Below are 16,615 nucleotides of genomic sequence, written 5' to 3' on the forward strand. Positions count from 1 at the left end.
TTGAAAGATTTCCCATGGATTTGTCTTGGCTTCTCTTTTAAAAATTGAACAGTTTATTCATTTCAGCAAATATTTATTGAACATCTTCTTGGTGCCAGACATTACCCCATTCTAGGCTCTTGGGATAAAGCAATGAGAAAACAAGTCAGGGAAGGTCACGGTAATTATGAAGCCTTTGTTCTAAATGAAGGAGACAGACAGTGAACCAGTTTATTTCAGGTGGCTTAAGTCCTGTGAGGCAATTGAGCAGGGTGGTGTCAGAGAGAATGATTGGCTGGTCGGAGCCTTTGGAGAAGTGACATTTGAGCTGAGATCCTAAAGACACCGAGGAGCCTATCATGGGAATGTCTTTGCGATTCTGGGTAGAATAACAGTCAATGCAAAAGTCTTAAGGTTGGAACCAGTTTGGCCACACCAGTAGCAGCCAGGTCACTGAACAGCACTGCCCTTCCAATCTGGGTGCACTGCATCTGGTAGCAGTTTGAGCTTGCCAACTCCTGGCTGGTCGTCTGACCAGTGACTAGATTATTTCTTAAATATATTAGAAATATTTCTGAAGTTGCTTCCACCACTGGCCGCCCAGTTGATGCACCACAGCAGCATTGTGGGAAATGACATCAGGGTTTTCTGAGAGAATTGCCACACCCACAAAAGTGCAGATAATTTTGAGCTTTGCTACTCAAAGTGTGGTCCGAAGCTCGGGAGCTTGTGAGCACTGCAGAATCTCATGCTTTACTCCAGACTCACTGAATCAGAATGTGTGTTTCAACAAGATCGCCACTGGAACAGGCTCGTTCACAAGCCCTGGATTAGAGCATCTTACCACATCTGTCCAGATGTTTGTAAGCTTCTCTGTTACGCTGTCCTTCATTTTGAGTGAGTTTTCTAATGCTGGGGATTAGTGGCTGTGTCTCCCACAATCCTGGTCTGCTCCCCCCACCCAGTCCCTTCTGATATGTAATTACAGGATGGATATTGGGTTTAGTGGGTAATGAACAAAATTTCTCTCCATATGGGCCTAATTAGCTTGCACTCTGATACTACTTTCTGGAAATTTATATATACCTCTTGAAAATTCAGAATTCTCTCATTAAATTTTATTCGTGCTATTATGTATCCTAATACTTCTGGCTACTTATTTAAGGCATAAGCTTTCTATAACTCTGCCAGAATCTTGATGGTTTCCCATTACTGCTCTTTCCTGACACTTGTTTCAGTAAGTCTTTTGCTAGCTCAGCTAAAGCTTAAAGGGAAAAAGAAAATCGGTTGCTTAGATTAAATTTATTTTTAAGAATCTATTTCCCAAAAATGACCCTAAAAATACCCAGAGAACATGTTGGAGCTGAATACAGATTCATTTCTTGTTTTAATTTCTAGTGATTCAATGTGTCTGTGATTTTATGCTTCGAACAGAAGGTCATTGGTTAGAATGAGCTGCCCTTAATTTTACTCTTGTTTAAACCAGTCCTGAAATGTACTTGCCTGAAGCAATAAGAATTCAACCATCTGCACATAACTTTTGCTCTTCAGTTTGATTGCTTTCAACAAGCATGGTTAGATCATTGACCACCAGGTAAATATTTTGCTATGTATTTAACAAAGAATGTTTCCACCTCACGGATTTCATGGAAAAATAATTCCAAAGAAGAAAACATAGCTGTTCAAGGGGATAGACTTTAATTTGGAAAAAAAAGACGGCTACTCCACAATATCATAAAAGTAGAATTTGTCACCGTTTCTGCTATACTGGTGAATGTGACTGAGGGCTGATGGATTCTTATCCTCAGATTTTAGTGAGTGATCCCATCCCAGGATCCTGATACTTCTATATGCATAGCTGGTAGAAAAGTATAGTAGAGGGTGGAGCTTAAGATAATGTAGAAAGCCCTGGAAAGTAAGTCCTCTGGTCTCTAGAGAAATCCAGCGTGTTCGGGGAGCAGGAGAGACCCTGTGATTAAACCTAGCAAGAAGTAGCAGCAGCACTTGCTATGGATCTGAGAGGTGCATACCTCTTAGGAAGATTCTTCCTCAAGCAAGTCAATGCCCACATCATGCTGGTTATTCAGCCAGAGTCACCACAGCTCCAGGGAGGAGGTGGTGAATTTCCATAGTCAGCAGCTAAGAAGTGAGACAACCGTAGCTTCCCGTTGTCCACGTTCATGCCTGTGTCATGCGTGTGTCTCACCTCTCACCATAAATGTTCCCAAACATTTCGCAGTGAAAATTTAGGTGTAGGAGTAGAAATGGCTGTATTTCGCAGTGTGAATATTCAATATTCATCTTTTGATTGGTAGAATTTTTTTTTTCCTCCCCAAAGCCCCAGTACGTAGTTGTACATCCTAGTTGTAAGTCCTTCTAGTTCTTCTATGTGAGCTGCCACCACAGCATGGCAACTGACAGACGGGTGGTCTGGTTCCTCGACCAGGAAACGAACCCCGGGCCGCCAAAGCAGTGAGGGCACCAAACTTGAACCACTAGGCCATCAGAGCTGGCTCGAACTTTTTTTGAGATGGGTTTTCCGGGTGGCTATGGAATTTTTTTCATGAGTCCCAGCGTATAGTCCCAGTAGAACTCATTCCAGCCTCTTTCAGGAAAAATATGTCAGAATGTGTTAGCTGCTCAAGGTAGAACACCCAACTAAAGTGCTTAACCAATGAGGCCGTTTATTTACATGACAAAAGAAATCCATAGTGGTTGAGTTTGTGTGTTCCGCTTCCCACGGCCCAGGATTCACGGGTTCGGATCCTGGGCACGGACCTACTCACTGCTCATCAGGCCATGCTGAGGCAGCGTCTCACATAGAAGAGCTACAACTCTACAACTGTGATATACAACTAAGTACTGGGGCTTTGGGGAGAAAAAAGAAAAAGAGGAAGATGGGCAACAGATGTTAGCTCAGGGCCAATCCGCCTTAAAAAAAAAAAAAAAAGAAATGTGAAACAGCTGGCTCCAGGATTGCTCCCGTGGCTCAGTGAGATCACCAAGGACCTTCAGTTCTGCTGCTGCAACATGTCCTCAGTTCACACAGCTAGAAGTGGCAAAGCTGGAATTCAGGATTGTCTTGTGCTGGGGAAGTCGTCCATGCGGTCAGTTGGCCCTCCGTAAGCTGGGCTTCTATCTGCCCACGGTTCTGAGGTCCAACTTGGTAACAGATCTCAATGTAAGAGCAATGACTCGTGTCCCTGTACATTGGCCAGGGTGCAAGGTGGCAGCTTCAATTTGCAATGTTAAAGTGTGAGTTTTCCCGTATAGTTTGCTTTTCAAAATCAGTAGTGCTTCTGATAATCAGGTTTTTCTGCTTGTTGCCAGATGCCAAGATGAGCTAGCGTGGCGGCTGAAATAGGGGCTTCCAGGCAGAGTAAGTGTGCCAGGCAGGAAAAGCAGGGTAAAGCTGAGCCTATAGGGCGTATTCAAATTACACATGTGTTTTGGGCCCTTTTTCATATTTTAGAATTTTTTCATTTGTTACATTTTTTAACTCATTTTTTCTTTATATTTTGCAAATAAAAGGTGATTTCGTTACTGCTTGGTAACCAGCAAGAAAGCAGCACCCCATCAGATCTCACAGGCGAGCAGAAGGCATATCTTTTTCTGTCTGTCAATTATTATGGGTAATAATCATGGTAGTTAAATGTACCTTCCAAGTTAAAAACTCGGGGTGCTTTATACACAATGAACCTTGCCAGCTGAATACATAACTAACATTTTCAAAAGATGAGGACGATTTCTCAACAAAGTATTTATTCTTGAAAATATCTGTAAATCTTTCCATTGTGTAAGGTCTAACTCCAGAGAATGAGAATCCAGAGAAAAACTGATCTGAGGGTGTAGTGTTGCAGAAAAAAATATTGAACTTGGATTCGGAATACCACGGTTCAATATCTGGTTTGTTCCCCTGTCCCTCACACTGCCTGTGGACATTATTCCAGACACAGTTCTAATAATGTGGGTTGTCTAGTTCCCAAGAGCAGACTGCCCCGGGGGGGAGTTGGGGGTGGTTGGTAGTGAGAGAGCAGAGCTGATAATAGAAACACTGATAAACCTACATACCAGGGAGGCAGAGAGTGGAGAAGGGAGGGAGGGAGGAAGAAGGGAGGGAAGGAGAAAAGAAGAAAAGGAGGGAGGGAAGGAAGAACAAACATGGGGCGGGTGGGAGTATTTAGTGATTTAGTAGAAGAACAAACAACTCTGTGTTCCTCAGCAGGGACCTGAGGGCATCAGTATTTTAGAACCCGGCATTGTAGTTGATCATAATCATGACCCTGAATTATCATGAAGAATCAAAATTATATTCAATTTTATAAGGCAGGAATAAATGATACTTTTTAGAATTATATAAAACTGCCTTTTCAAACTTTGGCAAATAAGACCTAAGTTGTATAGAAGAAGAGCTTCCAAACCATGTTCAGGAGGTGTCCTGGGGGTTACCGTGGGGGGTGGGGGTATTCTCTTCACCTTCATGCAGAGAAGATTACCTTTTATCTGTTTTATATATTAATTTCTGCTTCAGATTCCATTAAAAGGAAGGAGTTCAAATTCTTTAAAAACTGTTTGAAAACCGATGATCTAGAAATTTCAGTAATGCAGAATTTCATTCCCCATGACGCTGGAGGAACTGTTATATAACCTTATACACATAGAGTCCCAGTAATAGACATGCAGTGGGCCTTGGTCAGCCACCAGCCTACTTCCGACAGACCCCCTTCACAGCTGGCGCCGCCCCGTGCAGAAGCAGCTGTGCATGAAGAAGGTGGCAGCCTGGCCGGGCCAGCAGGGCGGGGCACGAGGAAGCGCAGGGTCCTGCCTGCACACCCTCACCAGGTGACCCGCCTTGAGACTCTGCATGTCCCAGCGGCTGCCTCAACTGCCTGCTTGTGAGGAGGACCCCGTGGGAGTCGGTAGCCAGCCCCCCAAAGCAAGTGATGGGAAGAGGCTGGGAAGGAGGAGTGTGGGGCAAGGAGGAAGAGAAGCCCGGAGTGAAGTGGGTCTGAGGAAGCGGCTGTGCCCGCCACTCCGACATTAGGGGCCGCAGTGGGTCTGCAGCACAGAGGAGACAAGCATGCAGGACAGCCCTCCGGGCAGCTGTGCTGACCCAGGAGTCGGCAGAGGCTGCCCCGTCCGGCAGACAGGCGGGCAGACCGGAGGAGAACAGGCGGAGGCCTTGCAGTGGGACTTTTCCTTGGTCCACACGGTAGGAGCAATCTGGTCCCTCTCCTGTTCTGCCTGAGCAGTGCCTGAGACCCCCACTGGGCTGAGAGGGTCCCCTCTTTGCACTCTGGTCGCAGGTCCAGTGGTCACATAAGCTTATTCAACAGAATAGAGTGCAGGGGCCTGTTGGTTTGCTGTCCAGATGACCGGGGAAGATTCCAGCCCCAGTTCCCCACCCACGAGTACAGGAATCTCATCTTCCATGCGCCAGCTCCTCAGGTGGGGGAAACGTCCTCATCCCTCAGCATCGGGATGTCGGTAATGAGAAGCATATGTTTCTGGTACACAATTCATTAATTCTTGTATTCCCTGTAGCTTATTTCCTCCCACAAAACACAGAAAGCCTGGAAATGGCTTTTGCCAATAACAGCATGATTGTTGAATCCCAAGACTGTGTCACCCTTTATTCACTGAAGATGTGTACATTTTACGGAAAACTTGGGCCAAAATAAACGCCTCTTTCCCAGCTGGCTCTGTTCCTTGAGTTTGAAAGGGCAGCGTCCCGGGATCTTAACCGCACTTCCGTAAAGAGAGCTTTCCTGCCAGCCACACCCGGTTTTACCACAAGGTCATCTGATAGTACTTTTTGGGTTGGACGTCTGGCTTTTGCTCATTCTCAAGTACTATTGAGTTCCTACGCCAAGGATATTTGTGGGTGCTGAGAAGAAGACAAAAGAAATATAAGACACCAAGGCCCACACTCGCAGAGGAGGTAGGACATAGGACCACAGGTTAGCAACTTAGCAAGGTATGTTTTTGGAAAACTGATGATGTGGTAAGACATGCCCAGGGAGTGCCAAGATGGGGAAGAGCCCCGAGTGCTGGAGGGACTTGGGATAAACACGTGGTGTGACTTGAATTTTGAAAGATGGGTAGATTCTTGGAAGAGAGAAAAACCGCGTGAGGTGGGAGCGGCAGTTGTGGGCAAAGTCATAGACTTGGGTAAAAGCGTGCATTATGAGGGCCGGCCTGGTGGCGCAGCGGTTAAGTTCGCGTGCTCCATTTCGGTGGCCTGGGGTTCACAGGTTCAAATTCCAGGCACGGACTGATGCACAGCTCATCAAGCCATGCTGTGGTGGCATCCCACATACAAAATAGAGGAAGATGGCACAGATGTTAGCTCAGAGCCAATCTTCCTCACCAAAAAAAAAAAAAAAATGTGCATTATGAGGACTGACCTGGGAAGAGGCAGAGGAGGGGAGCAGTTTGAAAAGCTCTGATGACCTGTGCCTCTATTTACAGGTCCCAGTGGCCCCCATTGTAATGGCATTGGGAGCCCTTTTCAGGTCGACAGTAAGCTCTTCTCAGCCCCCGCCCAGCTGTTCCCTCCCTCCTGCCCCCCTGCACCTCCATCCGTCCCCGGGCATCTTAACCTTTCTGCTACACTTTCCATGCTTTTGTGCACGCTATTCCCTCCTCCTCTTTCTCTCTGCTCCCCCACCTCCCCAGCTGATGGTCCTGCTTGCTTATCAAAGCTCAACTCACCCCAAAACCTTCTCTGCCCACCCCATGTGGCACTCCTTCCTCACTACGCTCCCAAAAAAGATGTATGTTCTTCAGGCATCCGCCTCTGTCTTCCACCAGCATCACTAGCACTGCTGCCAGACCGTGGGGCCTCCAGGCTGGACCTAGGGACTTGTTTGCTGGGTGGTGTGTGTGTCTGTCCACCCACTAGGCTTGCCCCAGATATCACTGGGAGGTATTTGAAAAGTCTGTTTCCAATTGATTTTCTTGTGTAGAAGGCAGAGGCATCCGAGTAGGAGGTTTACCCTTGAGTGAGCAGGAATCAGGACTTAAGCTTCCAGCTCTTTTCCTCTGGGCCCCTGTTAGCCTAACCTACTATCCGCTCCATTTGAAAAGCAGTGACTCAAGAATCTAATCTGGGGAAAACTTCGAACCAAAGAACGCACGGCCATTTCCTGGCTGATAGGGGTTGCTATTTGGGAGAGCGTGTGTGGGTGTGGGGTGTGGCATAAGTCATGAGCTCAATAGGACGGGATCCCCAAGGGGAAAACTGGAAGCCGTCGCAAACAATCCGTTCTCTACCTTCAGGGAAACTTGCTTACCAAACAAACACTTAGCTGCATATGTCAGATGATGCCTGTTTCTGTTTCCTTGGTAGTCCTGGAGAAGTGAAGGATGCTCTGTGTGGCTACATCATCTGGGGTTGGTGATCTTCAGCAAATGAGTGTGAGCTGGGCATCCTTGTTCTCAAACTCATTCTAGAAGCCTTCCAGCTTATATTCTGGTCTAACTTACATTGAAACTCCCTGGAGCCTGTTGCATGGGAAGGTCAGACAATGCAAGGCGCCTGCTGACGCCTGGCCTCTCCCATCTTCCTCCTTTGTTCCACTGCTGTCTGGGGAGAGGAGGAGGTGTGTGATGGGAGGCATCGCCACGGGCACCTTTCCACCCACTACATTTGAATGTTGCTATGGCAACTGGTAGGCCCTAGAAGCAGCCCCAAGTATTGTTTCTTTCTTCAGGGGAAAAAGAAATCCACTGTTGTCACTGTTGCCACCTCAGTGACGTGTGTACACAGGAAAGGCAAGGATTTGCAGACCACGGGGTAGAATATTTGGTGCACTGTGGCTGGGTTTCAGCCTCCAGTGGACAGGGTTACACACGTGGCCACTTCAGGTGGTAGATGACTATGCGGGTGAGCCGAGCAGCGGAGCACTGCGGGCAGTGAGGCAGAGCAGGAGGCCTGCGTAAGTGACCGATGTCTCCGTGCTGGTGGGGTGGGGCGGGTGTGCGCGTGCCTTTAGAGGGACCGGCCAGCACTCTCCAGTGCCGCCTTCTGCCATCACGGCCTCAAAGTGAGGTTGTCGGCTGGTGAGAGAGGTGACAGCCAAGCAACCTTGGGCGATGGAAACCTTGCTCCTGGAAACCTTACAAAGTGAAAAAGTATCAAACCCTGGGAAGATTTATAGGAAATGCAGCAGGGTGGAATGAAGAAATAGCACGGACCTTGAGGACGGACAGACAGACGGACCTTGGTCTGCTGCTGCCCTGCTCTCTACCACTGGGAGGCCTTGGAAGAGTTGTGTAGCTCCCCAGTCTTCAGTGTCCTCATCCAAAAAGGGAAAAGAAGTCCTACTCTGTCGGGTTGTTGTGAGAATTATAGATAACGTATATAAGCACATCTGCTATGACTAACCAGCACATGGTAGGTTCTCATTAATGTTAAAAACTAATTAAAACGAAACTGAAAGAGAGCACAGACCTGGACTTACTCGGTGTTTCCTACTATCAGAACCCACTGGAAGCTCTTTAAAATACTCACCTAAGCCAAGCTTACTGGGTCAGAATTTGCAAAGATGGGACCAAAGAATATATATATTTTTTAAAACTTCCCTAAGTAATTCTGATGTAACCAGTTTTTGATTCCAATAGGAAATTCACGTATTTGCTTGAGGATAAAGAATATGAACAGCACTGGATTTCCCCCTTTTTTTTCCACTTCCACTAGCCCCTATCAAGCTATCTTTATTCCACTTCTAAAGTCCAAAGGCTTCTGCTAAAACTATATGTGTTTGGAAGCAGGGACGTTTGATAAAGTGGCTGGAAGTAATTTAATCATGCAGGCAAAGAAAAGCTAAAATTGTTCAGTTCTTTCCTGAAAGGAGTTGAAAAGAATCTACAGAAAGTTGTATGCAGGCCCTAGATGACAATTGGACCATCTCACCTATCTAATGAGTTGTAAACGTGACATTAAGGTGACTTGTACAATATACTTAAGCCTTAAATAGGAGTTTAGCGTGCATATAACTGAAGTTTTTTTCTGCATCCCGCAGGAACTTGGTTGAAGAGTGGTCTGGGCCTCGTGCACCAGGAAGGCAGCCAGCTGACGTGGACGTACATTGCCCCTCAGTTGGGCTACTGGGTGGCGGCCATGTCTCCTCCCAACCCAGGTAACACAAAGTAGGCACCTGTGATGATGGGGTTGATTTCTTTGAGGGTTCAGGCCAAGTATGCTTTTGAAAAACACTTAAGCAGAGCCATCACATCTTACTCAAAAACGGTTGCAAGTCTGAAAACCAAATGATGAAACGAAGGTATTTCACGGGGGTGGCGGAGTTCTGGTTGGAATTCGCCCATCTAGGATAAGAATAATGCATAGAAAATAGTCTTGTCTCAGGTCTCTGTTTTGCTCAGACAGCTGCCATAGGGAATGCTTAATCTAGAGCCACAGAGGCGGTTCAGCCCTCCTCCCTAATTCCTGAAACAGCTGTGGCCTGGTGTAGGAGAACAAGTAGAGAAAGGCACTCGACAGAGGGCCCAGCAGAAAGTCACCATGGGAGGCTTCTTGGGGCAAAAAGCTTGATTTGGCATTTCTGAAAGGCTTAAAAAGCAAACCAATGGCTTTGTGTCTAAAAGAATAATCATCTACATTTAGGAGTTAGAATTAACTCCTGTTTTTCAAAGTGCAACTGGAAGTTTATTATTTTTTAACCTATGTGCCCTAGTTTATCCCTATGAGTATTCTAGAATTGTTTTTCAAAATACTCATCTTAGGATAATTATTTCCAGTGATGGCTTCTCTTGCTCAAAATGCCTTTAGAGTCTGCATCACTTGGCCTGCCTTCATGAGGGGAACTCTTCGTTGGTGGCAAAGCTTTATACTCAGAGGGTCCCTTTGATTTTTTGTAGACATAGCTAAAAGTCAGGCACATCCAAGTCCGATGAATAAAGTATGTGATTGAGTGAGATCAAAACGTGCTGATTAGAAGGTGTCTCTTGTCAATTAACCATGAAGGCAGTTCCAAAATGGTCATCCAGAATATTTTAGCAATGGAATCATCACTGGAAGGAACCCTTAGACTCCCCAAGTTGCTAATTTGATGGAAGCCATTCCTAGACGGGTGTTGAAAATCTGTCACATTTGCTTTATACTCCCATACTGAGAAAATTTACACTTCACATCTGTGTTTTAAGAGTACTAGTTCCCCTTATGATATTGTTCCTGTAGCAATATAGGCATGAACCAGTTACAGAAATGCCCCATTCTCCAAATCTGAAATATCTAGATTATGACTAAGAGTAAGGAAGGAGGGAAAAGAAACTCCTTACGATCCAAAGTCGAGGCCACAAAGCCCATGCATTCACATTAACTTTTATTTTAGATATATTTCAAACAGCTATGGCTATCAGTTTTCCCATCATGCGACAGATTAGTAGATACTTTTGCAAAGAGGGGAGAAAGAACTGCTGGGTGTAGGTCCACTGTAGCTTCCTAGCAGTGAAGGAAAAGACAAGAAGCTATAAAAAGCGTACATGGCCAGCTTCGATGGCATTTAGTGTAGAAACAGATGCATTGGTAACCTCACAGCCATCACTTTTATTAAACAAATTACAGCGATCTGTGCTTTCATGGGCCCAAAACCAACAAGAAAATAATTAGGGTTTTTCTCTTTAATTCTCTGTTTAAGGAGGAAATGAAATATGGCTGTGAATTTTATAAAGCTTTCCATTGGCAGAAGTTAAAATAATAACATTTTAAGTACTTAAAGGACCAAGCTTCGGTTATTTGGAAATGATTTTTATGTGACTTGGTGACTCCTGCCAAGACATTGCCTATGTCTGCGAGGGTTGTCTTTATGTAAAAAATTATTTCTCTGTGGGCCTGCCCCGTGGCTTAGCGGTTAAGTGTGCACGCTCCGCTCCTGGCGGCCCGGGTTCAGATCCCGGGCGCACACCGACGCACCGCTTCTCTGGCCATCCTGAGGCCGCAGCCCACATACAGCAACTAGAAGGATGTGCAACTATGACATACAACTATCTACGGGGGTTTTGGGGAAAAAAAGGAGGAGGATTGGCAATAGATGTTAGCTCAGAGCCGGTCTTCCTCAGCAAAAGAGGAGGATTAGCACGGATGTTAGCTCAGGGCTGATCTTCCCCACAAAAAAATTAAAAAAAAATTATTTCTCTGAATGGTTAAGGCCGGATAGAGTTTGGCCATTATTTTTCCAACTTTTGTAAATATTAACTCCACCCTCCCACCCCATTGAAGTGAATTATATTTGGGAGAGAATGCTGTTATCTTTTGAACTTAAGTAATGTCACTGTTTTCAAACTGGTAAACCTCCTTGGGTTTATCTAGCTCTTAAGAGATTGGCCTCCTTCAAAAGATTTTTGAAGACCCTTAGAATATCAAAAGTCCCACTAAGTATACAGGTGTTTATGGTGTTTAGTAATCATAACCATGCTACTCTGACATATTGTAAAACCACATTCCTTCCTTCCCAGCTGTTGGCGCTCTGCCAGGATACCGGGACACCGTTAAGTGCCCAAATATTGTAATTTGGGGAGGTTTTCTTTGTTGCTGTAGACCGATTGTCAATAACATTAAGGTAGATTCTTACGACTATTGAGCATAAAGAGTCTGAGTTAAACTACCTCTCGGGATTCTTGACAATGTAAATTAAAAAGAAAGTATGTTTATCTCCGACAACCTCGTCTGTAAGTTCTGGAGAGGTCTGTGACCACGTAAAGTTAGCCATTTTGAAAAGCTATTGTGGGGGAAAATTTTATTTTTAAAAATGGAATGCATTTTGGAAACGCTTGACACTTCTGTAATAAGCTGTGGGTTTTTTTGGTCATAGTACATTTCTTTCATGTATCTCGACTGATTCATTTAGACAGAGTGCTCTCCAAACAGTAATAGTTGACTGCCCAGGGAAAGCGAGAATAAAATCTTGTGATTTTTTTTTTTTTCTCCTGCCGTATAAAATTCCCAGATACTCAGGCCACCTCTCTGAGTGTGAGTCCCACTCTTTATATTATCATGCATCCATTTTCTTTTTCAAAGATCACGCATTTAGAATGCTGAATATGCATCCGAATGTGGCTCTCTCCCTGGCTGAGGAGGGCCCCTGACACCCTGCCTTTGGTGTTTGAGTATTCAGAGTGCTCCTGGCCACAGCTGCTTCGGTAATGGTCGTGGTAATCCCTTTTCATTGAGTGAAATTATGGTGATGCTGCAAGCGCATCTCTAAAGGCTATTTTCGTCTGGCCCCTGCTCCACGCCCCAGCCGTTGAGAGTAAGAAAAAGACCTTATGATCTTGGTTAATTATCCCTCTTCTGATATAAAAGTTTTCACGAATCTAAAATGCCCTTTTCTGACCTTCCAGGTCCCGTTGTCACGCAGGACATCACCACGTATCATACGGTGTTTCTTTTGGCCATTTTAGGAGGAATGGCTTTCATTCTTTTGGTTCTGCTGTGTCTCCTTTTGTATTATTGCAGGTAAAGTTTTACCGTTTTGGCAGTATCTTTTTTAGTTTGGAATTTCTTGTGCAAGCATTGCTAGGGAGGTCCTTTTTTCCTCATGCAACGGTATCTAAGAACTGAACATTTACTGTCTAAGTTGCAAACGAACCAACAGGACGTGGAGGTATGCTGCTGCGTGTAATGTTGCTTAGAAGGGGAGTTATAAAAAAAAATTTGACAGTTGTCATATGATTTGTTCAGACTATTCCTAAATGCTGATTAAGAGATGATATTCTCTAGGCTGGCCTGGTGGCATAGTGGTTAAGTTTGCAGGTTCGGATCCCAGGTGCGGACCTGCACACGGCTTGTCAAACCATGCTGTGGCGGCATCCCACGTACAAAATAGAAGAAGATGGGCGCAGATGTTAGCTCAGGGACAGTCTTCCTCAAGCAAAAAGAGGAAGATTGGCAACAGATGTTAGCTCAGGCCAATCTTCCTCACCAAAAAAAAAAGAAACAGAGAGAGAGATGATATTCTCAAGGACAAAGCAGAACTATTCTTATTGTGATGCCTCGTCTGTTCAGTTTGCGAGAGTGCTTACTGTCAACTCTTGGGTAACCACTTTTGAATGAATAACTTGGATGTACTTATGAAAGCCTGGGGGTAAAATCTGCCGACTGTGCTGCTCGGAATTAAAATAAGGATGAGGGTGTGGAGTGAGAAGGCTTCTGTCTGCTGATGAGTTGTCTTATCTCGTTTCTTCCTATGGAAATTGAGAATTAGGATTTTACTCAAAACTTTACTGTTACGAGAATCTTTAATCTTTGGGTTTGATTTGTATCTTTGATCGCAGGCGGAAGTGCCTGAAACCTCGTCAACACCACAGAAAACTGCAGCTCCCCGCAGCCCTCGAGAGTTCCAAAAGAGATCAGTCAACTTCCATGTCGCACATCAACTTGCTGTTCTCGCGTCGGGAGTCGGAATTCCCTGGCCCGCTCTCTGTCACCAGCCACGGCCGCCCGGACGCCCCGGGCACCAAGGAGCTGATGAGCGGAGTCCATTTAGAAATGATGTCTTCCAACGGAGAGGTGGACATGCACACCCCCATGCTGAAGCTCTCCTACAGCACCTCCCAGGAATTCAGCTCTCGGGAGGAGCTTCTCTCTCAGAAGGAAGAGGACAAAAGCCAAATCTCCTTTGACAACCTGACACCGAGTGGGACGTTGGGAAAAGACTACCACAAGTCGGTTGAGATTTTTCCCTTAAAGTCCAGGAAATCCATGGAAAGAGAAGGCTATGAGTCCCCTGGCAACAGCGAGTACAGGAGGAGTTATAACGCCATGCTCTCACAGCCTTTATTTGAAAAGCAAGACAGAGACGGTCAGGCCTCCGTTCACCACATTTCCACAGGAAGCAAGCTCACCATTCAGGAACATATGTACCCTGCGCCTTCATCTCCTGAGAAAGAACAGCTGCTGGACCGCAGACCTACCGAATGTATGATGTCGCGATCAGTAGACCACCTAGAAAGACCTACATCTTTCCCGCGGCCCGGCCAGCTGATCTGCTGTAGTTCCGTGGACCAGGTCAATGACAGCGTTTACAGGAAAGTATTGCCTGCCTTGGTCATCCCCGCTCACTATATGAAACTCCCAGGGGACCATTCCTATGTGGGCCAGCCCCTGGTCGTTCCAGCTGACCAGCAGCTGGAAATCGAGAGACTGCAGGCTGAGCTGGCCAGTCCTCACGCAGGGATCTTCCCACACCCCTCCTCGCAGATCCAAGCCCAGCCCTTGTCTTGCCAGGCAATCTCTCAGCAGCACTTGCAGGATGCGGGCGCCCGGGAGTGGAGCCCACAGACGGCGTCCATGTCAGAGTCTCTCTCCATCCCAGCATCCCTGAACGATGCGGCCTTGGCTCAGATGAACAGTGAGGTCCAGCTCCTGACTGAGAAGGCTCTCATGGAACTTGGGGGTGGGAAGCCACTCCCACACCCCCGGGCCTGGTTCGTCTCCCTGGACGGCAGGTCCAACGCGCACGTTAGACATTCCTACATTGATCTCCAAAGAGCTGGAAGGAACGGAAGTAATGATGCCAGTTTGGATTCTGGCGTGGATATGAATGAACCAAAATCTGCCCGGAAGGGGAGAGGAGACCCCTTGTCTCTCCCGCAGAACCACCCGCCTGTCCAGGAGCGTCCGCAGAAAGAGCCGAGGGCTGCCGACGGCACCGCCTACACACAGCTCGTGTACCTGGACGACGTGGACCAAAGCGGAAGTGAGCGTGGCACCACCGTCTGTACCCCCGATGACAGTGCCCTGCGATGCTTGTTGGACGGCTCCGGCCGGAGGAGCGGCGGCCAGCTGCCCAGCCTGCAGGAGGAGACGACAAAACGAACTGCGGATGTCCCCCCGGAGCCGTTAGCCAGTCCCGAACAGAGCCGATCTGCTCACGAGGACGAGGAGGACGAAGACGATGAGGACGACCAAGGAGAAGACAACAAGAGCCCTTGGCAGAAGCGGGAGGAGAGACCCCTGATGGCATTTAACATTAAATGAGCCGTCGCAGAGCCACCCGACAGTGGAATATAGCAAAATTGCCAAAAATTCTTTCTTAAGGAAGCACTTACCTGCTTGCAGAGGCGGTCCAACTCAGCAGCCGTGGGAAGTGGACTTTTACTGCGTTACCGTTTGCTGTGTAAATGTTAGAAAGGAATTCAAATTATTACTCAGATAAAGGATGCGCTCATGGAGGCCGCACCTCCAGGGAGGTGGTGAACGTAGGTGAACCCCGTGTCTGAATGTCATTCCACGTACTTGACATGTCCACCCCCCAGGACGCTGAAAAACCACAAGTGATGTTGCTAGGTTTTGATGATAACCTCAGTTCTCCCTCAGATCCTGGGAACAGATGAAACTCTTTTTGCATTGCTTGAATCAATTTTATCATGATAATGCTCCTGTGAAGTTATTATTGAGAAATTAGCTTGGCACCTAGTGTCTCGAGGTATGCGTTCTCTCAAAGGAAAGCTATGCATCGCTGTTTCGTGGTCTTACTTTGCTTCAATTTTTGCTTTGGTTAGGTTTCGTTTGGGGTTTGCTTTTTTCAAAACAATTTGGTTGTAAAAATTTTATTCCTTGATTTTCATCTGTTCTGCTTCTCGGTGGTTTATTTCGGTGTCTCCTTTCAGGAATTCCTAAGTGTCATCTCTTAACATCCAAGCTTTCTAATGAAATTGTACTGAAGTTTTTCTCAGCTAAGAGTCCTTCAATTCTGGTCCCATTCACTCCAAGTGCCTTTTTTACAGTGACAGCAGACAGTCCCTCACTTTATTTTGCTTTGTTTGCTTTTCTTAACTCCTTTAATTGAACTGCCTGGATTTTATAGTTATGAAATGATACCCCTTTTCTTTATACTGCATGCTGCCAAGTGCCCAATTTGTGCTCAGAATTCTCATTTCAACGCAGTGTACTCTCTAGTTCTCCTGTGTGACGTGGATTCTGTTTAGCGAAGATAGACTAGAGGACACTTAGAGATCCCCGTCCCTCCTCCATCCTTTTGGCCGCTAGCCGCCGTTATGGTTTCATTGGCTGTTTGTATATACGATTACATATTAACTCTGGAATCCTATGGGCTGACTTTTGCTCACCAGACATGGAGTATGGAGTGAGCAAGTGGACCGAATGTGACTATTAAATAAATCCTATGTACTATCCGAAAGTGCCAGAATGACTCTTCTGTGCATTCTCCTTAAAGAGCTGCTTGGTTATCCAAAAATGAAAATTCAAAATAAACTCTGAAGGAAAAAAAAAACCGTTTGGTGGCCTTTTCCATTCATTCTGAGCCATGTTTTGTTTTAAAGTTGTTATTAAGAATTTGTTATTCATTCCTTACCAGTCTGGAATGCCAGTTGTTGGACTTATATTCAAAGACTACCACCTGGACACCTAGGAATTTGCCCTAGGGTTAAAATCCTTAAAATCCACCTTTGTGTCTAATTTCATTCAGGAACACGAGGTAACATTTTGTTTTGTTTCAGAGAGGGAGAGGTGTCTGCACCTACAAGAAACTGATGTTTCTTTTTTGTGTTCAGTATTGATCCACCTTGGGAGAGCTTCAAAAAGATTTCATTAAAATGACCAGAATCATCCCAGAGGTGTAAAACTATACATCCACATCATTAATGGAGACAA

At 45.9% G+C, this 16,615-nt stretch overlaps 1 protein-coding gene across 1 annotated transcript in view; it reads left to right on the forward strand.

The window, feature by feature from the left end:
• Positions 1 to 16,220, forward strand: part of FAM171A1 (family with sequence similarity 171 member A1) — a 128,877-nt gene extending 112,657 nt beyond the window's left edge. The window contains exons 6-8 of the mRNA XM_087420791.1: positions 9,006 to 9,122; positions 12,343 to 12,457; positions 13,276 to 16,220. Of these exons, the coding sequence (XP_087276917.1) occupies positions 9,006 to 9,122; positions 12,343 to 12,457; positions 13,276 to 14,980 (1,937 nt within the window). The 3' untranslated portion in view covers positions 14,981 to 16,220. The remainder of the gene's footprint in view (positions 1 to 9,005; positions 9,123 to 12,342; positions 12,458 to 13,275) is intronic.
• The last annotated feature ends 395 nt before the right edge of the window (positions 16,221 to 16,615 follow it).

This window comes from Ceratotherium simum, chromosome 32, assembly GCF_057802395.1.
Source record: "Ceratotherium simum simum isolate JZ-2026a chromosome 32, ASM5780239v1, whole genome shotgun sequence".
Taxonomy (NCBI): domain Eukaryota; kingdom Metazoa; phylum Chordata; class Mammalia; order Perissodactyla; family Rhinocerotidae; genus Ceratotherium; species Ceratotherium simum.